Source organism: Hippocampus guttulatus, chromosome 19 (genome assembly GCF_054856545.1).
Source record: "Hippocampus guttulatus isolate MCC_2025c chromosome 19, RoL_Hgut_1.0, whole genome shotgun sequence".
In the NCBI taxonomy this organism is placed as follows: Eukaryota; Metazoa; Chordata; class Actinopteri; order Syngnathiformes; family Syngnathidae; genus Hippocampus; species Hippocampus guttulatus.
In genome coordinates, this window is record NC_141279.1 from 10449845 (window position 1) to 10472778 (window position 22934).

At 41.8% G+C, this 22934-nt stretch overlaps 1 protein-coding gene across 7 annotated transcripts in view; it reads left to right on the forward strand.

The window, feature by feature from the left end:
- The first annotated feature begins 276 nt into the window (after nt 1-276).
- llgl2 (LLGL scribble cell polarity complex component 2) overlaps nt 277-22934 on the forward strand; it is a 55824-nt gene continuing 33166 nt past the window's right edge. For 5 of the 7 annotated variants that reach the window (XR_015103882.1, XM_086137729.1, XM_086137725.1 and 2 more), the window contains exons 1-5: nt 277-538; nt 13553-13665; nt 19329-19426; nt 19819-19900; nt 20068-20183. Coding sequence is in view for 6 of the 7 variants with exons in the window: in XM_086137729.1 (XP_085993855.1) it covers nt 13591-13665; nt 19329-19426; nt 19819-19900; nt 20068-20183 (371 nt within the window). In the remaining variant the exon portion in view is untranslated. Of the gene's footprint in view, nt 539-13552; nt 13666-13886; nt 13974-19328; nt 19427-19818; nt 19901-20067; nt 20184-22934 lie in introns of those variants that run through there. The other 2 variants (XM_086137726.1, XM_086137727.1) reach the window with 2 other exon arrangements.

Sequence of the window (22934 nt, forward strand, 5' to 3'; positions counted from 1 at the left end):
AACAGAAAAAAGTGATTCTGGAAAACGATTTTAGTTTTATGTTAATTTAAACCGAGTGTAAAGTAAAACGTAAAAGTGAAAGTCAAATACGTTTATAGGCATTTTATAGTTTCTGATTTAGAATCTAGGCATTGTCGTCTTTTAATGTATTTAAAACTAAATTCCAAATCGTCGACCCATTCTTCCTGAAAAGAAACAGGGATTACGGATGCGGAAGTAGGCGTCACTTTTAATCGAAGTTCTTGAGGTTCTATTGAACGCGAGAGGGAGGGCGGAGTCAGTTTTAAAGCTGCTTGTCTCGGAGGAGCTACTGTATTGAACCCGGGGATACTTTACCACTTCAAGTCTAGTTTCGTTGTTGTTGTTTCCCTCCCATACGGACCTTTATTGTGGATTCTCACTGAACTTTACGTTCATTCCCATTTACTCGACACGACGGGGAGATCCAACTCAAATACCGGACATTGACACCTAAACAACCTCTTCTGCCGATTTAAACAGAGTGAAGATCAACTCGGCAACGGCCGTTTGGATTCAGGTGGGCAGAGTATTGCTATCCATCTAGTTTCTAGACCAGTCACCCTGTTCAGGGTCACGCGAGAGTGTGCGACTTTTTTCGAGAGGGACACACAGTTGTTGGTTTATTGACAATTGAAACAGCACAGTATTCCTCAGAGCCACCTGTTTCTCTTCTTGCACATTGAACACGTACAAGTCAGGACATTCGTCGGTACCGCAACATTGCTAACGAGCTAGCCTTCTCCTAAAACTTAGCCACAGTAGCAACTTTCACCTGTGCGATGGCAATATGATATGGCGTGTTTTTGATACATGAGGATAAGCGATACAGCGAATTGTGATATACCTGTATGTGTGTGTGTGTGTGTGTGTGTGTGTGTGTGTGTGTGTGTATATATATACTGTATGTATTCGCTGTATCGCTTATCCTCATGTATCAAAACACGCCATATCATATATATATACTGTATATATATATATATATATACTGTATATATATATATATATATATATATATATATATATATATATATATATATATCTATATATATATATATATATATATATATATATATATATAGAGAGAGAGAGAACCGCAAATTGAAAATCCTACTTTCTGAGGCACTTGCCACTCACGGGGCTTTTAGTATCGTATCGTCATCACTCCGCCACCAACTTACTGCGCCCTTGTTGTTTGACAGTGTTAACCTAGACGCACCATTTATACAGTAATAGCGACTGGAAACACTTGTTTTTCATAACGATAACAAACGTTGGAATGGACAATACTGCTCAGCAACTGTAGTAACGCTGGAAGAGGGCGTTGAGTAGTTGTGGTAAATGTTGCATAATGTCGGAAACGTACTCGGGTAAGGTGTGTCTCCCCAGCAGGTATGCTGCTTAGTCCTTTGGGACGACAGTGTAGTTTCAGGTTACTGCGTAATTGTGTTTGGTGGTGGTGTTTCAACAAACGATTACGTGATTCTCCAAAGATACCCCATCATTGGAGAATCATTTAATCGTTTGTTTGTTTTTGCAGGAAATGCACAGAAAATCTCAACTTCAACCTAAACAATGTGCTGTGTTATACAGGTACTACTAATTTATTATGATTTATATATTGGAAATTCAAATTGAGGCCAGTGGGGTGAAAAATTACAAACACATTTTTTCGTGAATCCTCAAATTATCATCAAATTATGATGACATAATTCACACATATTGGGTGGCCTTAGGAAAAAAAGGGACAGTCTAAAATCACTTATTGTAAAAAAATTATAACATACCTTCGTATCAGAAAACTGGTACCAATCATTTTCAAAATTCACATGCACATATCTACCTATGCCTACTTCAACCTTTAAAAATATCAAAACAATCGTCACAGTATTTTGAATTTTATGGCCATTAAGCTTTTTCTTCCCCATATAGGTTACTGGAGAGAACAGCCTTCGTGTGGCTTAGTCTAAGAAAACCAATTGCCACCAAAATTCATCTGCACATCTCCACCCATGCCCACACCAATCTCATTAAATATCAAAACAATCGGATGTTGTGGGTGTTAACTGTTTTGTTGTGTGCGGTGTGTGTGTATGTATATACAGTCAACTCAACTCAACTGTAGTTATAGAGCACTTTCAAACAGCCATCGCTGCATACACTGCTGACAAAAAGTGAGGGATATTTGCCTTTCAGGTGAAATTTCAGGATGAGCCTAAAATGCATTAAAACCTTTACAGACGAATTTCATGTGACCTTCCCTAAGCTTTTGAATGCACATGTCCAACTGTTAGATGTTTCAGTACTTTGCACAAGTTATTGTTCTCTCACGAGGAGCTTAACGGCAAAATTCACAATAGGTGTTTGATCCTTGAATCAACCAATAAATGTCCTGGTTCAATTTTAGCTGATGTTTAAACAGTCCTCCTCATCATGCTGTTCACATTTTGACATCATGAGACCAAGACGACACCTAACAACAGGACCTTGCCACTGTGAAGCTTCAAACTGGATGCTTTCAGACGCATGTGGAGCTTAGAGTGTCATAAAGATGTGTCAAAAAAGATACAGAGAGACTGGAAGAGTCACTGAAAGATGAAGAGCTGGACGTCCTTTGGCCACATTCCATGCTGATGACTGCTACATTGTGAACAATGCCATGAGAAACCGGATGATTAATGCCATTCAACTCCAGGCGCATTTAAGGGAGGTGAGAGGCACCCAAGTCTCACGTCAGACCATCAAAACCATTTACAATAGCGTGGTCTGCGTGCTCGACGACCTGCAAGGGTACCTGACCACACCACCAGGTATGGACCAGCGAGCGTTTACGTTGGACGAGAGACCAGTGGGCCTCAAGGCTGTCCTTTGATGAAAGTTGATTTATGTTGAGCAGAAACGATGGCCGCTAACGATGTTGGAGACTTCAAGGAGAGCGCTATGCATCAGCCACTGTTGTCACCTGACGAGCCTTTGGTGGTGGCGGTGTTACAATGTGGGCAGGTGTGTCTGGCCTGCACTTTCTTCAGACCTGAATTCTATTGTAAACCTGTGGGATGATTTATTGAGACGTTGAATTTTTTTAGTTGTGGTGTACCCACCCTTGTTGTTAACTTTTGTTTCAATGAATTGCTTGAGATGAGGAAATCACCAGTGCATCCTTCTACTTAAATATTCTACTTTCATGATATGATATCAATGGCGCGTGAACCTTTGACGTATTTCATAAATTTCACCTGAAAGCCAAATATCCCAAACTTTTTGTGAGTAGTGTGTGTGTGTGTGTGTGTGTGTGTGTGTGTGTGCGTGTGTGTGTGTGTGTGTGTGTGTGTGTGTGTAGAGCGGGCCGGTGGTTGCCTGGTTAGCGCGTCGGCCTCACAGTGCAGAAGTGCAGGGTTCGATTCTGGCCCTGGCCTTCTGGTGTGGAGTTTGCACGTTCTGCCCGTACCGGCGTACCGGTTTTCTCCAGGTACTTCGGTTTCCTCCCACATTCCAAAAACATGCGTGGCAGGTTAATGGAACACTCGAAATTGTCCCTAGGTGTGAGTGTGAGCGGGGATGGTTGTTCGTCTATGTGTGCCCTGCGAGTTAGCAACCGGTTCATGGTGTCCCCCGCCTACTGCCCGAAGACCGTTGGGATAGGCTCCAGCACCACCCTTGTGAGGATAAGCGGATCAGAAAATGAATGTGTGTGTGAGTGTGTGTGTGCGTGTGTGTGTGAGTGTGTGTGTGTGTGTGTGTGTGTGTAGCCCAACTGTCGAGAATGCCTGCTGCTGATTTGTGCTCATTTGGGTGAAGTCACCCAAAATCTCTGGTTTAAACAAAAATGGCGGTCCTTGAAACTTCTTTGTGTATTGTGCTGCGATAGTTTCATGTGATGGTTTCGTGACAAATTACTTCTTCCAAAAAGTAACTAAGTTACTAACTCACTTACTGCGTTGCAAAACTAATTAATCAAGAAAATATTTGATATTTAGGTATTGTTCTGTTGATACAGTAAAAGAGGGTTATAATCACGAGATAAAGAATAAAAACAATAGATGCTACAACGTTTAATATTTATTCAAACTCACCGGAGTGCAACTTGCCGTATGCATGGAAATAACAATGTATCAAACTTAAATATTGTTGAAGCAACAGCCCCTGGTATTTTTACCAGCCTAACATGTCGTTGGAAGCACGCGTGCTTATGAGTGAGCAAGCGCGCTTTATCTTGTGTGTACACTCCGTTGTGCAAGCCTTTGCTCCTTGCACTCTCCTAAACTAGCAAGTCATTGTTCCCCACGCCAGGCTTAGTCATGTTTCCATACAACAAAATTTACACGTAACCAGTACCGACACACCGCACATCAGAAACACACGCAGGACCAAGTCCAAGTAAAAAGCAAGATTTTGGTGAGCTTAATTTACTAAATGTCTTTTTCTTTGCCATTGACTTGACTTGTATCTCATGCGCTGATTCGCATTTGCTGGCTAACAGCCAATCGGAGTGATTGTCACCGAGACCGCTTCCCATCCTGCGATTGGCTTATTCATTCAGATCATATTTAAAAAGCATCATGACACAAAAAGCTCTTATTTTGTCACATTTCTTTCACTAATCTTTACTTTTGGCCCCTATTCCACTGAAGGGCAAAGATTTGCAACTGTAGGGGAAGGCAGCGAATGTGCGTTTACGTCAGTTGTTGTTCAATGTTGCAAACGTTAATCAAATGCTCACCAATGGCTTTTTTTGTTTTTTTTTTCTTCTCACAAGAAAAATTTGAACATGTTCAAAATTAGTTTGTGACAAGAATAGTAAAGGCAAACGTCTGCAGACTGCAAGCGGACCTTTGTGACCTTGAACAAACCCTGACAAGAACCAACACTCACATGTTTGCCGCTCAGCGATATAGGGGCTTTACGTTTGTTTCCACCTCCCCTTTGAATGTTTTGGGCAAAATTCTGGACACGTACGCATTCCACTTGATGAAACTATGACTGAGGGACGCATAAACTCCATAACCAGCCATGTTATAAGTTTTAACTCATTCAGTACCAGCCAATTCTGGACCAAGTCTGAAAAGTGCTGTGGTAAAACATAACACTGCGATCCAATCAAGAGCATGCACAATTGATCATGGAACAAAAGCAGAACATTTATACAGATTTAGTTTTGGCAGTATTGAATACCAGATGGTTCATTCTCACCCATCTAATAATGTTATTCAACTCAACCTGAAGTTCATCTCTTTCTACAATTGACAAGGGTGATTTATAGAACCAAGGTGAGTCATCTGCAGATATTATCAAAACAGGGTAAATCATTTATAAAAATCAAAAATAAAAGTGGTCCCAAACAACTTCCCTGTGGGACCCCACAAGACGTATTTCCACTGGTAGAAAAAACTGCCATTAAAAAAAAAACCTCACGGTGTTCTGACTTACAGATAACTCTTCATCCAAGCCAGAGATTAGACCGAAAAACCATAAAATTTGAGCTTTGCTATGAGAATGCCACGATCAAAGACATCAATTGCAGCGGTAACATCCAGGACCACTTCTTTTTGGTTGAAGGCTTTTAACCATTCATGTGCACTAATGCTATGCTTGCAAAGTGTCCTGGTCTACATGCGTGCTGTGCATTTTGAAATCAGTCATTTCCACTAAAATAATTAAAGAATTGATTAAACATAGGGCGGCACGGTTAGCACGTCCGCCTCACAGTGCAGAGGTCGTGGGTTCGATCCAGGCTCTGGCCTTCCTGTGTGGAGTTTGCATGTTCTACCTGTGCCTGTGGGTTTTGTCCGGGAACTCCGGTTTCCTGCCACATTCCAAAAACATCCATGGTAGTTTGATTGAATCCTCTCAATGAGGAGTGCTCAACCTGTCGAGCGGTAGTCCACTGACTGCGAGGAGCATAGGAGGAAATGGGATTTAAAAAATTGTCTATCGCTGTGCGTGCTATTAATATTATATATTTTTGTGTTGGCGTACACCGCACGCCCCAAAAATATGTTTCAAAATAAATAAATAGGTGGCGTACGACCAGCATCACAGGAACTTGTTTCGCGGTCAGCAGTCTGTAATTGAAGCTTCACGATCAGAACTGTTGAGATCTCTCTCTTTTTTGTTAATTATCATTCAAAGTACACTCGCCTGACTTGTGTGCGGGCAGCATGGGATCGGTTCCCATTAAGTGACAGTGTGGATGTGAGTGTGAATTGTTGTTCGTTTCTCTATGTGCCTTGTGACTGGCGACCAGTTCAAGGTGTAGTCTGTCTTCCGTTCGAAGTCAGCTAGAATAAGCTCCACCACCACCTGTACAGGAGAAGCGGTGTTGAAAATGAATTCTCATTCAAAGTTTGTTTTGATCTCTAATTCACCGATGGCATTGTCAAAGAATGGTCATCTGAAGCGCCAGGAGAGGTACTTTAAATCGGTACACACGAGCTACAATAGTGATCTTTCTGTACAGGGAAACTCCTCTACAACGAAACCTACATGAGCGAAAATACCCCCTAGTGTGAAAAAATCTTCATGCATTAACACCATTCCCACTCTCCTGCCCCCCAACGGAAAAAAAACCCTGTTGCGTTATACGAAATCTTTTTCTCTGCTCTTGCCTCGCGACGAGATTCATTACAGCGAAGTCTAATCCAACAGCGACCTCTACTGCTTCGTTGGAAAACGGCAACAGCAACCACCACACTGGTTTACACATGCGCAGTAGTTCAGGAAGTATTTGTTATTGTTAGTTTCAGACGCACCAAAAACGTTGCATTGCTAAAATGGCTACAAAACGGACCTTTGGATGTCAAGCATCTCTGAGCTCTGAACAGCTCTGACCCTAGAAGAGAGGGTAAAAGTGATCAAAATGAAAGACGGAGATAGCAAAATAAAAGACATTATCCAAGAAATTAATGTAAGTGAAAGTGAATGCTGATCATAAATTTCGCAATTTCTTTCCCTTTTTTTCTTTCTACGCTGTCTATATGAAGTGTCAAATAAGTGTATGCTCATATGTATGCACTACACACGTTTGTGTGTGCGTGTACACATATGTTTGTGTGTGTGTGTTTACATCTCAGATCAAATTTGCTACAGTGAAACCCCCCTGTTGTGAAAAAATTCTTGCTGCAAACATGATTTCGTTGTAGAGGAGTTTCACTGTGCTTAACACAACCCTGCTTCGATATGTCAGGTCTGAGAATGTGGTAGGTGGTGATTTCCTTTTCACAAACTCAGTCATTCCTTGTATCCAGTTTCTTTTTCAGTTTCATTCATGTTCAGGTCCATTATCATGGTATGCGTGCAAGCGTGCCTGTTCATGCGTGCCACGTGCGGTATTAGGTCGGTTGCAGGATGTTGACTGCTGGAAAAGTAGATCTCCGGTCAAAAATGTTTGGGTCTAGGTGTGATTGTGAGCGCGGACGGTTGTTTGTCTATATATGCCCTGCGATTGGGTGGTGACCTAACCGAAGAAAGCTGGGATAAACTCTAGCACGCCCGCAGCCCTTGTGATAAGTGGGTCAAATAATGGATGGATGGATTGAGTAGATATAATTTTCTCAAGAATTTTACAAAGCACAGAGTATCCTAATACCTTGGTCTGCAATTGGAACCAATATACAGGGGTGTCAAACTCATTTTTTTTGGGGGCCACTTTTGAGTTACGTTTTCCCTCGGAGGGCCGTTATGACAGTGAAACCACAAAAATTATTATCGCATTATCACATTATTACTTGTAACCGTAACAAAATTATTGCAAAATCTCAATGTCATTTATTACACATAACAATCTGACATTTTGGTACTTTTTTTTTTTTTAGCAAGGATCATGCAAGTTGACACCCATGATTTTCGTTCGGGGGGGCCACATAAAATGATGAGGCGGGCCGGATATGGCCCCCAGACCTAGAGTTTGACACCTGTGCAATAAAACCTCTCTTACTATCATTTAGACACCTTCCATTGCTCCGGACAAATTCCCACTTCTTTTGCTTCTGTTAAAAATGCGACATTCGTTTCGAGCGCAGTACTTTTCCATCTAAATCAGTGGTTCTTAACTTTGTTGTAGGTACTGAACCCAACCAGTTCAAATACACATTCGCTGAACCCTTCATTAGTGAAGGTAAGAAGATAAGAAAACCTTTATTAGTCTCGCAATGGAGAAATTCCCAATTTACAGCAGCAAAATTATGAAAGGGAGAAAGTAGAAGACAAAAAGTATATAAAAAATATAAATATCAGCATATTTAAAATATAAAAATTATATAAAACATAAACATGATTTTTTATAAATTCAAGACATGAAAAAACACATGTATCAAAAACTGAAAAAAGTAAATCAAATTTCAAGACCTAATTATAAGATTTTGTGCACAAAATCTACCGTACATGACGTACTATCACGACAATCACACGTTGACTACTGAGCGAACTAAATTTCCCGCAGCACTGATTGGACAAGCAATGTAATGTGATCATCCGCAGCCAATGATGGCCAAGCGGGTGTATCATAACTAATTGACATGTTGAGTCGGGTGTGTGTCCTAACCTCTATGACAGAGGCTCCGTCGAACCCATGAGACCGATTCACCGAATCCCTGGGATTCGATCGAACCCAGGTCAAGAACCACTGATCAAAATTATCTATACCGAGGATGTAGCATCGAAAAGGGAGCACAATGTCTTACTTGGCGTGCAGCTAGCCGTCAAGCTCTGCTCACAAAATGAAAAAAAAGTTTCCTGAAGTGTTTTTAAAATTTATTGATTTATTTTTTTGGTGGTGTGTGTTATTTGGGCGACAATGACTCTGCTGTGTGCATGAATGAGTTGCACACGTAGCATATAGCGACGACAGAGGCGGCACCACCACCACATAAACACACGTTGTTGCGGCTAACTATTAGATTTTATACTGCTTAGCCACATTGGCCAACCCTGGAAGGATAAGTTACAGCAATCGCAAGTGGGCCTTTGCACTGGATGGTGCTTGAGCAGAAGTAGTTATAACCTAGTAAAATAAACAAACAAATAAATAAATATATCATTTTAGGAGTGATTCACCTTTATTTGTCCAACTGTAAGTCAAAGTTAGCAATCGCTGAGTGTAATTCTTATCACTTTTTTTCCCATCCAACTCTCCCAGCGGCAGATTACAGGAAATGGGTAATTGCATTTGTGGGAGATATGATTGGCATGGCCTCCCCTGACTATAGTCCAAAAAGACAGTTTTTATTTTGTCCAATGGACAGATTATTTTACTTTTTATGATGCCAATCTACACTGACTGTTTACTTAGGTGAGTTCCACTTTGGATTTGTTGCGCTTTGTTATCCATAAAGGGTGGAAATTACATAACTCATGATCTGAGCTTTAAACATCAAGTCGACTCGAGTTATCCAGAAATGTTCAAACTGAGCACTTTTTTTGCTTGATACTGTCGGAGCTTGAGTGATAGGTTAAAGTACTTTCATGACCACATCCTGTTTGGGAACCTGTTCCCTAACATTGGAGCTGTTTAACTGGTTCTACTCTGCTGGTATGAAAATGGTTTGTTTTCAAGATAGCGCCTCCGGAAAGGGCTGATCGTCAGTGCGGTGCTTTTGCCATGGGGCTGTAAAAGCTGATTGCCGAAGCTCATAATTAGAATGTTTTGGATGCCGGGCATTTTCTCAACCACTGTGCTATGTCGCTACGGGACAGGGAGTATCAACTCCGCCAATCTAGTACCCTTTTGCTAATGTACATCCAAGGTATACATAGACGAGAAACATCATGAAGCTCCTCCCATGGCCATCTTAATCCGCAGACATGTTTTTCATGTTTCTTGTGCAGAGCGTGCCTGTTAAGTTCTAATTACCCCATTGGGATAAATAAAGTTTTCTGAATCTGAAAGACCTCGACCCTATTGAGGGGCGAAAGAGGAAAGCGCAGAGGAGAGGATGATTCCGAGAGTTTGTGCAAAGAGGAATGGTTGAAGATCCATCTTGCTGTATTCTTCCATCTTGTGAAACCTTATAGGAGGAGATTCGGTGCTGTTTTGTTGGCAAAAGGGGGTTGTACAATGTATTCACATTGGGGGGCTCATATTGACCTGATTTGTTGTAAAAGATATACAGTAAATATTCTCTAGTACGGACTCGTGTTTGCGCTGTCCAATTTGTCCTGATAACAGAAATTCCTCATTTGGGAAATGAGCATGGTCCATGTCCTTTATGAACCTGCAAGTATGTTGACAAAATGCATGTGTAACAATACAATCAATAAAATGCAAAAATATACTGTCCAAAAACTGTTTACTGCATATAACAAAAACTGCAATAGTGCACAGGTACAGGTGTATCAAAACAAAATCACAAAAGTACAATACAGTATCAGTACAGTATTTTAATGCTTATGTTTTGTCTACCTTGGGGAAAAATGTGTCTATTTTGGATTGTTTCGTTGCGTGCATTCTTTGGTTTACGAGACTGTTCGCCTGCGTGTCATACAGTTTTCTTGCTAGTTGCAAGTAACTGTCCTGTTCATCGCCGATGTCTGGTGATTCTTGTGCGTAGCGAAGGATTTTTGTTGCCATTCGCATTGCCTCCTTGCTGGAAGGTGGCTTGTCATCAGGAGTTGAGCCGGGAAGGTCATCTTCTTTCTCAGACTCAATCACATTGGTGGCTCGAGCAATTCTGTGATTTCTGTTGCTGTCTCAGAATCGTCTCTTTTCCGTCGCATCGGGTGGGCGTTGCGTGTATTTAAGCTCCTGCGGCATGACGTCTCCATTCGGGTTACGGGTAGTGGAATTTCCGCATACGTAATACCGATAACATATAATATCGTAGTCAAAATGTTAATGCATAGGTTTTTATTCCGGGTGAAGGATATTCCTTTTCATAGAATTCCGGGGATGGGAATATTTACTGTATTTCTTTGTGGGATTAAAAAAATTTTTTTTAAATAAATGCACTTGAGTTAAAGGTTTGATTTTCCTCTTATTTAAAAAAAAATCCTACATTATTTAGAAAAAATATATATATATTAAATATTATTTATAAGGGGCGGCCCAGTGGTCCAGTGGTCAGCGCGTCGACCTCACAGTGCAGAGGTCGTGGGTTTGACCTTCCTGTGTGGAGTTTGCATGTTCTCCAGGGCCTGCGTGGGTTTTCTCCGGGTACTCCGGTTTCCTCCCACATTCCAAAAACATGCATCCTATGCTGTTTGGTTACACTCTCTCCTGGCACCACCTTACAGTCGTTAACCTCTCTCAGATTACCTCTTCTACATAGGATATAATCTATCTGTGTGGACCTGCCTCCACTCTTGTAAGTTATCAGGTGTTCTTCTCTCTTTTGGAAATAGGTGTTTACCGCGGCCATTTCCATTCTATTGGCAAAGTCTACCACTGCCTGTCCTTCCAAGTTCCTATCTCTAAGGCCAAACTTGCCCATCATTTCCTCATCACCTCTGTTACCTTCCCCTACCTGACCATTTAAGTCTGCTCCAATCACTACTCTCTCTCCCCTGGGAATGCTCTCTGTCACTCTATCCATCTCATTCCAGAACTTTTCCTTTTCTTCTAACTCACAGCCCACCTGTGGGGCATACCCACTGACTCCATTCATCATCACACCTTCTATCTCTACCTTCACGCACATCAACCTGTCTGACTCTCGTTTTACTTCTACTACATGTCTAGCATATTTTTCCTTTATAATCACCCCTACTCCATTCCTCTTCCCATCTAAACTGTGGTAGAACAGCTTGTAGCCTCCTCCAATGTTTCTAGCCTTGCTGCCCTTCCACCTTGTCTCCTGAACACACAGAATATCTACTCTTCTCCTCTCCATCATGTCAGCTAATTCTCTACCTTTCCCTGTCATTGTACCTACATTCAGAGTTCCTAACCTCAGACCAATACTTCTAACCTTCCTCTTTTCCCTCTTTCTCTGCACCAAACCGTAGGGGTCCTCTACAAAACCAAGGAAGTGCTAAATAAGAGATCTTTGTACACATTATACACTTCATTATTATTACCATATATGACCTACTGTGTGGAAATATGGGGAAATGCCTGCAAAACAAACACACTCCCTATTCTCAACCTACAAAAAAAAGCAATTCGAATTATTAATAGATCAAAATATACGGAACCCACAAATCCACTATTTATCAAATTAAATACGATGAAATTTTATGACCTGGTTGACTTTAAAATCGCCCAATTAATGTACAAAGCACACAATAACCTGCTCTGCCAAAACATTTTTCGAAATTCGAGAAAGCAGCTATGATTTAAGAGGTACCAACTTATTCAAAAAACTCAAAACAAGAACAAACATCAAGCAAAGAAGTGTATCTATCAAAGGTGTTAATCTGTGGAATAATCTCGAAACGGACCTGAAAATGAGTAAATCGCTTGCTGAGTTCAAAAACAAATTCAAAAAAATAGTACAAACAACCTACATCAATCAGAGTTCAAATGATAAATTCAAAACATTAAATATAATGATAAATCAGAACTAAGTTGATAAATAGAGAAAGGTATATAAATATCCATTATGAATACAAGAGAAAATTGACACAAGAGTGTCAGGGTGTGGAAGTATATAATCCCGATACAAACCAAAAGTTGTAAAAATATCACGGTTAAGGGTAAAGTATGAGCCTTAATGGAGACTTCTTTCTTCTTACTTTTTTCTTTTCTGATTGATATAAAAATGATTTATTAGATACAATCACATAACAGGGTAGGACTAGATAAGTTTTTTACTTCTTCCTACTCCCTTGAACATAATAACTGTGTTGTATGAAGATTGATTTCTTTCTTTTTTTATCTACCTTATTTTCTGTCAAATTATTACTGTATATATGTTTTATGTTCAATAAACAAACAAACAAACAAACAAACCAATCGTCCTCCTCTTCTTTGTCCTCTTCTTCTTTGACCAACAGTAGTCCAATATCCAACAGTACCCTGTAGGTGAACAGCACTGTTGGCGGTTGTTTTTATCCTGGGCCCCGACCGATCCAGTATGGAAATCGTTTTATCAACTCGCATGTTCGTTTTGGCAAAAGTTTTACGCCGGATGCCATTCCTGACGCAACCCTCCCCATTTATCCAGGCTTGGGACCGGCACTATGGAACAGTGTACCCCCAGGGGAGGGCACTGCTCCCTAGTGGCTGGGTTTTTATTCGCAATATAGTTTCAAATTTTTAATCCGTTGGTGATTTGTTACCCAGGTGAAACTTTCATTAGGTGCAGTGGGCTAGGCGCTCCGTCATAGCAGGACTCTAAGGCTCGATTTCTCTTTGCAAATGTTGTTTAAGATAATTCAGTCTTTCAATGTGTTTGTCCCAGTGAATAGTGGGTTACCAAATTCTCTTTTCACTCCATGTTGCTTTCAAACTAACCTCTCTGTCCGCATTGAAAATGGCATCCTGCAAAATAATTCCAGTTTTTAATAAATCTACCTGTCATCTGATTGCATGCTTTTATATATGTCCAGAATGCGAATGACAAAATAAGTGAATAATCCTTTCTTTTTCTCCTTTCAACAGTGTATAAGTGGGGCTGAGGGCTCCATACCATTGTCAGGATGAAAAGGTTCAGGCGACATGGCCAGGACTCCCAGAGAGATAGACTCAAACAGGAACTCTTCCAGTTCAACAAGGCAAGTGACAATGTGCACCCACAAATTGATCGCAAGACAAAAGCTTCTTTCATTGAAATAAGATGCACATATAAGTCTTAAATTTTCTCCAAAATGGACGGAGTGCCAAATAAGTCACCTTATGTATGCACCGAGTTCCAAAATCTGTGAATGCTGTTGTGTAACTTCAATGAGGGTTCTGCTTGACAGACCGATGTTGTGCCCAAACGTTGCTTATATAGAGGAAAGGCGGACGTAACTGAGGACAGCATGCGGACGTTGAAGTGGGAAGGGTGCGCGTGAAAGAGGACGCTCAAAGCATGCTCCCAGTAGGTGCCAGTACTTGTATTGTGCAAAACAACATCGTAAAAAATGGCATCAACAAAGAACAATTTAAACTTCAAGCTATTAGTTATGCGGAGGACCATGGGAATCGAGCAGCCGTGAGAGAATTGAAGATCAACAAATCCATGGTGCTTGGTGCTTTTGTTTTATGAAATCGCGCCATCTATCCATCCAGGCAAGGATGACCGTCCACCATCCAGCGGATTTTGAGGAAAAGCTGGCCAACTTCTGGTCCTACTGCAGTAAAAAGTGTAATGTTCTGAGTTACGTTAAATAAATATGCTTTCTTGGACATTTTCATTCTTTTTCTGCTGCTTGGCCGGCCTCATTTGGCTTCCATTACTGACTGTTTTCTCAACCAATGCCCTACATACCCGCAATGGCCTACGGCAATAATACTTTGCATCTGGAAATACGATGGTAACTCTACTTACGAATGTCTCTTCATACGAAATTTTCGAGTTATGAAACGTCTCAACAGGAATATATTGCCTCTTGTTCCGAAAGAAATTTCAAGGTACGAAAGGTAAAAATACAGTATTGATTGCTACTCGTAGCTCCGAGTTTCCGAAACGCAACATACATATAGCTGCTCTGCCATTGGCTATTACTGAGCATCATCCTGGCATCCCATTGGCCAAGAGCGACTTTGACCGTATGTGTCTATGTGTGGAGATAAATAGACAGATATGTGTCTATGCAGCATCTTCGTCATTTGCCGCTCGGGTCATGAGGTGTTCTTATAGTTTTACGTAAATGTGAATCACCCAGAAAAAGTGTTCACCAGTCAGGGGATCGCTCAGTATTCTGATGTTTGCCTTGGATATTTTCGAAGGATTGTTAGAAGCCGACAAAAACAAACATCCTTGGATCACTTCTTTACAAAACGGCAGGCAAAAACCACTTCTGAGAGAGAACATGGACTAAAGAGGGCAAACGATGAAGACGCAATTAAAAGTTAAATGACCATCATTTTTATTCTTTATTCTTTTTTTTTTTAACATTACGCACAACTCTCATTTATTGTCCAATAATCTAATTGTAACGTATTTGTTACATATTCTGATGCATTTTTATGCTTTAGGAAACATTAATGTCTGAATTTTGCTGGGGCTTGGAACGAATTAGGGCATTTACATGGAAAACATGTCTCTACTTACAAAATGGTCTATTGAAGAAATTTCTTCTAGAACCAATACATTTCGTAAGTAGAGGTACCAATGTACAACAAAAACATTGCAGACAAACCCATCCGGCCCAACCACCTCATCAACATGGATGTTCATGTTCGACATTCCGGTGAACCACAAGGAGAAGAAGGGGACCAGCATGGTAGCGATACGCACAACAGGGCGTGTGAAGTCGGCTTTCACTGATGTGCTTGGTTGCCACGGTAATGGATAGAAACGGCGAAAGTGAAGTTGCGAACGGTGTGGAGGCAATGGCGAACACAACTTTACTAAGATTGGGAGGCAGCGCCACAGTTTGTGAATGGATTGTGTCTGCGTGGGTTTGCGTTTCTGCTTACACTGTTGTTCTAGCTGACACAAAAGCCGGCATCATTTCTGAGGAACCTTCCGGCAACGAGACTGACTCTGACAATGACGCGAGGGAACCAGGCTTGTTTGATTGTGAACTTGAGCTTGAACAAGGAAAGCGGCCCTTTGTGGGAAAAAAGTGAACACCAAAAACACATGAAAATGATTTTCTGCCATGAATGGAACACTTCATCCATTACACTTCATAAACTTGTCAATTAGTGTTGTCTTAGACTGTGGCATATGCAGCAGACGTGTCAACAAACACACATTAATAACTTCCCTGAGTACCCAAATGTAGCGCTTTAGAGGCTAACACTAATGTGGGCAGCCAACGAAACCCAATTCAACTCAGAATTCCACAGATGGGAATATTTACTGTAATGGCCAAGTATGTTGCGACTGCAAGGAATTTTTCTGTGGAAGTAGACATCATCTTAGTCGTACAAAATACACATTTAGGACATTAACAGTAAAGTACAGAGAGTCCTTAAGCAATGTGTTCTTTTTTTGTTTTTTAATCTTTTATTTAACCAAATTAAAAACTCAATGAGATTTCCAACTTTTGTTTTCTCCCAAGATGGCGCCGTCTTCAAGAGCTGTGCTTTTTTTTTTGTCATGTAAGTGATTGTTGTCCTTCATGTGCACCCGTTATGGACTGTTGTCAGCGTTTTAGCTGTGGTATTTGTCGAAGGAAAGGGGTCAGCGCTATTTGATTGTCGTCGCTTGACAGCCATGGGGGGCTTATGTTTTTTTGCGCCTGTAATAGGCAGTAGCATTTTTCATAGCCCCGTTTTGTTCTGCGGAGATGTCAGCACTGTTGGACAGTCTGCGTTGGTGCGGCTGGCTCGATGGCTGGTGGAGCTGAGGATGAGGAGAGTGGAGTGCCAGAACTGAGTACCTGTATTTGGAACTGAGTGTCAGTGCTCAGGATTCAAGTGGATCTAGCTGGGACAGGAGAACTGAACCAAACCCTGTATTTATCAATAGACGCTACAACTTCTTGTTTATTTTCAAACTTAGCTTGTTGCAGACGCGTGTGATGTCATGCATGCTGCAATCATGACGTGTCTGAACTATTGGCAAAAGAAGACTTTAATTCTCTCTTTCATCTATAACCACTTCAAACAACATGGCTTAAGTAGGAATAGTTGTTACCATTGTCTTATCGTTGTTGTTTTATGGTACAGTATATGTTCTGGTGCATTATTATTTGATGCTAAATGTTCTGTAAAGCGCTTTGTTACTGCTGCCGCTGTTGTCAAAGCGCAAATAAAGATGTAATGTAAAAGAGAGACCTGGCCAAGAGGCAGCACCACAAAGTAACCACTCATGTGGTAACACTGATACAACAACTGTGCAAATAATGCAGAGTGACAAAGCTACAATGAAGAGTATGGTAATTATCATGGGCAGAAACTCAAGTGTGGGTAACACTGATACAAAAACAATTGTGCAAATAATGATGAGTGACCAAGGTACAACAAAGATACTGTACATCAATTTTCTTCCACTTATCTTCGGCTTTTCCGGGGTTTCGTCACATGGGCAGCCGTGCTATCAGGGAAGCTCTGACTTCCCTCTCCCCTGCCACTTAATCCAGCTCTTCCGAGAGGATCCCGTGGCGTTCCCAAACCAGTATGTCCTGGGTTGTCTCTGGGGCCTCCTCCCAGTGGGATGTGCCTGCAGCACCTCACAAGATGGCATCCAAGAGGCATCCTACCTCATCTGACACTTCTCAATGCGGAGGAATGACTGTTTTACTCTGAGGCCCTCCTGGATGACCGCGCTTCTCTTCTTTCGTCCTGTCGTGGATCTTGTTCTTTCTGTCATGAGCCACAGCTTGTGACCAGAAATGAGGGTGGGAATGATGAATTGAGAGCTCAGCTTTTTCTTCACCACGTCAGACCGACACAGACAGAGCCTGCATCACTCAAGATGTAACACTGATCCGCCCGTCAATCTCCCACTTCATTCTTTCCTCACCTGTTGACAAACCCCCAAGATACTTGAATTATTTTACATGGAACAGGACCTCATCCCCAATCTGAAGAAAGCAGTCCACCATTTTGCGGATGAGTACCATAGTCTGTGGAGATGCTGATTCTCATCCCAACCACGACACACTAGGCTGTGGGGACCACTCCAGTGAGAATTGGAAATATTGGCTTGATGAAGTCAAAAGAGCCATATTATCTGCAAAAAGTAGATTCCATACTGAGGTCACCAAACTGGATGCCCTCAATGCCTCAGCTGCAACTAGAAATTCTATACATAAATGTTATCAACAGAATTGGTGATAAAGGGAAGTGTTGGTAAAGTCCAACCCTCACTGGAAATAAATCTGGTTCACTGCTCCCTACTTTTGAGACGCCGAATGGTGGACCAGAATTTTCTTGAACCCTCCTCTCACACTTGTGTTTTTGCCTCAGTGACAAACAAAGCTGCATTTTGCTTGGCCTGCCAGTACCCATCAGCTCTGGACACAGGCATAAAAGGCCGATATGATTCTTTCTTCAGCTTGACGACATCCCTTACCGCCTGTGTCCACAAACCAGTCCAGGGGCACTCAACATGACAGGCACCAACCACCGTGTGGCCACAGCTCCGGTCGGCTGCTTCAAAAATGGAGTGCAAGAAATGCTCCCCTCACACTCAATATGTTATTGAAACTCCTTCTGTCAGTGGACTCTACCAAATGTTCCCCGCAGACCCTCACAATACGTTTGGGTCTGCTAGGTTGAGCTGGCCTCTTTCCCCACGGTCGGCGTCAACACACCACTAGATGGTGATCAGTTGACAGCTCCAGCCCTCTCTTCACCCGAAATTGCCTATACATACATACATGACACGCGGCTGCAGCTCAGATGACAAGACCACAAAATTGATCATGAAACTGCAGCCTCGGTTGTCCTGGTGCCAAGTGCACATATGGACACCCTTATGTTTGAACAAGATGTAAGATTTGTACAGTCTGTGATGAGCACATAAGTCCAATAACAGAACACTGCTCAGGTTCTGGGTGGGGCTCATTCGTCCCAATCACACCCCTCCAGTTCTCACTGTCATTGGCTATATGAGAATTTAAGTCACCCAACAGAACGAGGGAGTCACCAGCGGGAACACTCTCTAGTTCTCCCTCCAAGGAATCCAAAAAGGGTGGGTACTCTGAGTTGTCAGGACCCGTCCCCCGCACTGAGAGGCAACTTCAAAGTGGACTAGAGTCCAACTGCTCTCAAGATGACTGATACCAGAACTCAAGCTGTGTGTGTTGAAGTGAGCCTGACTACATTACTCCGAGACCTCGCACACCAGCTCAGGCTCTTCTTGAGAGAGATGACCTTCCATGTCCATAGAGCCAGCTTGTCTAGCCGGTGATCTTCGTCGAGGGGAGGTAAAATAGTGTCAAATAAATTGTATTCGTCATTGGGGTTCTGAGCCGTGCTTTGTCTGGTCCCTCACTTAGGACATGCCTGCCATGGTTCACCCTATCCGGAGCATAAAGCCCCAGATAACTTAACTTCTATAATCATGACACAAACCCATCCACCACGGTTGGGTGACTGCTCACGGAGGGCATATTTTCCGCAATATGTTTCCCTTAAAGCCTTAATAAGAGCTTGTCAGATCTTTTAAACAAACTTAAATAATATAGACATGACCGATCTAGAGACACATGTACATGGTAACACTGGTAATATTACTCGTTAATTATTTTATGTGACTCCTTGTACTCTGAAAACTGACTTGAATTATAATTTTATTGTCAGACTTTCATGTTTGGTTTTCTCTTGTCTCTAGACTGTGGAGCATGGCTTCCCTCACCAGCCCAGTGCTCTGGGCTACAGTCCTTCTCTGCAGCTGGTGGCCATTGGTACTCGTTCAGGAGCCATCAAATTGCATCCTTTTTTTGAAAGGCCGTTTCTATTGTAAATTTTGTAATCATGTATATTTTAAATTGAACTCAGTAGTGTCTCTGGATTGCTTTATCGCTTAGTTGTCCCTTGAAAACATTTGTTCGTTTGACAATGGGGAAATTTTCAGCATGACCAAACACATTAGAAACACATTTCTCTAGTCAGGATCTGTTGGACTTTTCCCTGAAAGTATAATCTCATAAATCTATAATGAAAATATATTGTCGTGACATGTCTATCAAAAGAAAATTGATCAAAGTGGTGGTTGTATTTGTATTTTGTGTTCATGTTGACATGTGCCTCAGAATGATCACAGTTGTGATTATTCGATTTGATTTAAATGTGGTCTAAGTGTTTCCATAACCGAAGGTCAGGTATGGAGCCCCAGGTGTGGAGTTCATGGGTCTACATGATGAGAATGCCGCAGTCACTCAAGTACACTTTCTCCCCCATCAGGTACAGATATCTCAAAGCATGTTCTCCAATATTGATCAAGGTGTCAAGCTCTTTTTTAGTATATAAATGATTATAACTGTTCACACTGTTTGGAATATAGTTGTATATGAAATGATAAAATCATGATTGTATTATGTGATGTATGTTATACACTATATTTTGTTTAGGTTGAACTGGTGACTCTGCTAGACGACAACAGCTTGCACATGTGGACTTTGAGAGCCCACACAGGACTTTCAGAGCTTCTAGAGATAGGACGCTTCACTCTCACTGGTCCACCTGGGTAAAATAAAAAAAATTATGTCCACACAGTACAATTTGTTCACTATTCGGCTTTGATGAACGTGAATCAGATTTAAAAACATTTTTCAAGTTTCATCCCTTTTGTACTGTGTTTATTCGAAAACAGGGAATTTAAAACTGAGGGCAGAAATTGTAGAAGCAAAAATAGTTGTGATTTGTTTTACTAGTTTGGCCCCAAAAATGGGCAAATATATTGCTTTGTTATCCAAAGTAAAAGCAGATGTTTGTAAATTTTGATTCCACACAAAGACAAGGGTTCTTTCATGGAGGACTACGAAAATTTGAGAATATTAGACTCATGGTCTCGAAATGATGATTGTATTTTTTTGGACTACAAGTCACAATGGTTTTCATAGTTTGGCTGGTCCTGTGGTTATCCTCGGGTGCGACTTGTATCTATTAAAATTAGAGCACCCAGAATCGCCCATTCCCAAATGGTGTCAGCTTTATGTGCATTACCGCCACCTTCTTTCCACCAGCGGTAATGCACCAAAAGCATTTGCCAACTACTAATGCAGCAGTGGCCACCTTTTTATACCATGCTAAATTCGGTGGTGGCAAAACTGTCACCACTCGCACATTGAATGTGAGACTCACGCATTTCAGATTTCTGTTCAATGTTTCGCATACGCACTTTATTTTCTCACTCCAAGCAAAGGTTCCACTGAAAACAAGAAAGGTTTTGTCATTGTTAAAAAGGGGGCTGTTGTTTCTGCTCTCCGACTGGACGTTGACACTGTCAAGTACAAGGTTAGTTAGATTGCCTATTTGTCACATGCCCAAACCGGCTTCCTTTGTCTACGCTCTCTGTTGTCTTTTTATTGATGTATTTATTGATTTACTGCTGAAGGGAGTTTCATTCTGTGTAAGCGGCTAGTTTTGTTTACTTGAGGACTTGTTCAAGTTCAAATACTCCCAAAACGAGGATCATGCACTGTGCCTCGGGCTCTATCCTCCGTGGAGGCTCCCTGATCCTCTCTGGGGGGGCGGGGGGGTCATTCAGCATGAGCTGATGTATTGCTACATACAACATCTGACCACCACTCCATGTTCCAACATGTACTAAACGGCCAAAACTCTATCTCCCTCCGTTGCATCATTATGAAATTGTTTTGGGCCATGAAACACTGGTGTTCACGCGGGGAATTCTTTGCAACTCTTTCGTGACCACTCCGATATGTACTTGACATTTCATCCAAATTTCCGCCCAACACCAGGTCAGATCGACCATGCATTAATCCCTCCTTTTTCGCAGTTAATTGGTCTCCGTGAAAAACCACAAAGTAGGATTTCGAACCCTGCACCTCTGGACTGTGAGGCCGGCATGCTTACCAGTCGACCACTGTGGCGTCTTTACTTAAAGCTTTAATCATAAAACCTTATACCGTAATTAACATCATCAACATTGCCTTCTGGGAGAGGTGAAGTGGATTGTGTTGGTGGCGTAGAAGGCGGCTCTCAATTGACTTGTAGGCTTTTGCTTCACTCGAGAATCTTCTGCTGGAGGCGCTGACGGTGTAGCTGAGGTTTTAAATTGTAGAAAAAAATGGTGATGAGTAGCTCTATGACATTTATCTCGTCTTCTTATCAGTTGAAAAAAATTTAAGGTTTCTTTATTTATCAGACAATGGCCTTTTTTTATTGAAGAAAAAAACTCTAACCAAGCTAACAGTTTAGGCTGTCTCTTCAGGCCTTTGCCTGAGCTGTCAGTGTCATGGCTTCCTTGTGATACGTTAAAAAAAAAAAAAAAACAGCCGGGTCAGGAAACCTTCTAATTCTACCCGGTCAAGGCTGCGACCCAACTCCCCGCTGCCGCCGTTAAAGCAATGTGTCCCGATGAGCGGCCTCACACGCTCCCACACAGCAGGGACGCATTGCTTTGGCAGCGGCATGGGGTTGGAGCGGAGCTTAACTCATCAAAAAAAGTTTAACTCAAACAAAGAAAAGTTACAGCCAATCAGCTTATGGGATAAATCCACTCGTGCTCTCATCGGTCGATGTCGTGCCGGGAACTAATCACGCGCCTTGTTTGAGTGGGCATGTACAAAGCCTCTGAGTCACGTCAGCTCACGTAGCATGGTGGTGGTCGACCCCAAAAAGCAGGCAGGAGGGAGGAGCAGGGTGTATTTGAAGAATTGTATTTAAAACACAGAAAACTAAATCCTAAACAAAGTCCAAAGTAACAAACAAAAACCATGACTTAAACAAAAACTATCAATAACCAAAACACTTCCAGAAAAAACATGACAGCAGCAAAGGAACAACAAACAAACAAACATGACAGTAGCAAGAAGCAACAATAGGGGTGTTCACACGGCAAGATTTGGTCCGGTGCTACGACGGGGCTGCCCCAGTAGAGTGTTCACACGTGCAAATTAGCTCCGGCGTAGCCCCGGAAAACAGCTTACAAATTTGATCCACCTCAGGGAGGTGGTTTAAAAATTTGCTCCAGAGCAAATGCTCGTTAGCGAAGCAGCACCGGTGTAAATTTGCACATGTGAACGCAACTGGGTTAAATTTGCTCCAGAGCAAATGCTTGTGAAGAGTTTACGTACGGCGAGAATGCGTTGCTTTCGTGCTCTGTCGGACTTCCGCCATGTGTTTGTTTAATAACGACATAAGACTTGGCTGGTAACATCTTTCCTTTTGTAGAAGACTGGACTGCCTCGGAGTTGTTTGTGTAGTTTGTTCATTTGTTGTGTGTTCACAACCCCACGCTCCCCATATAATT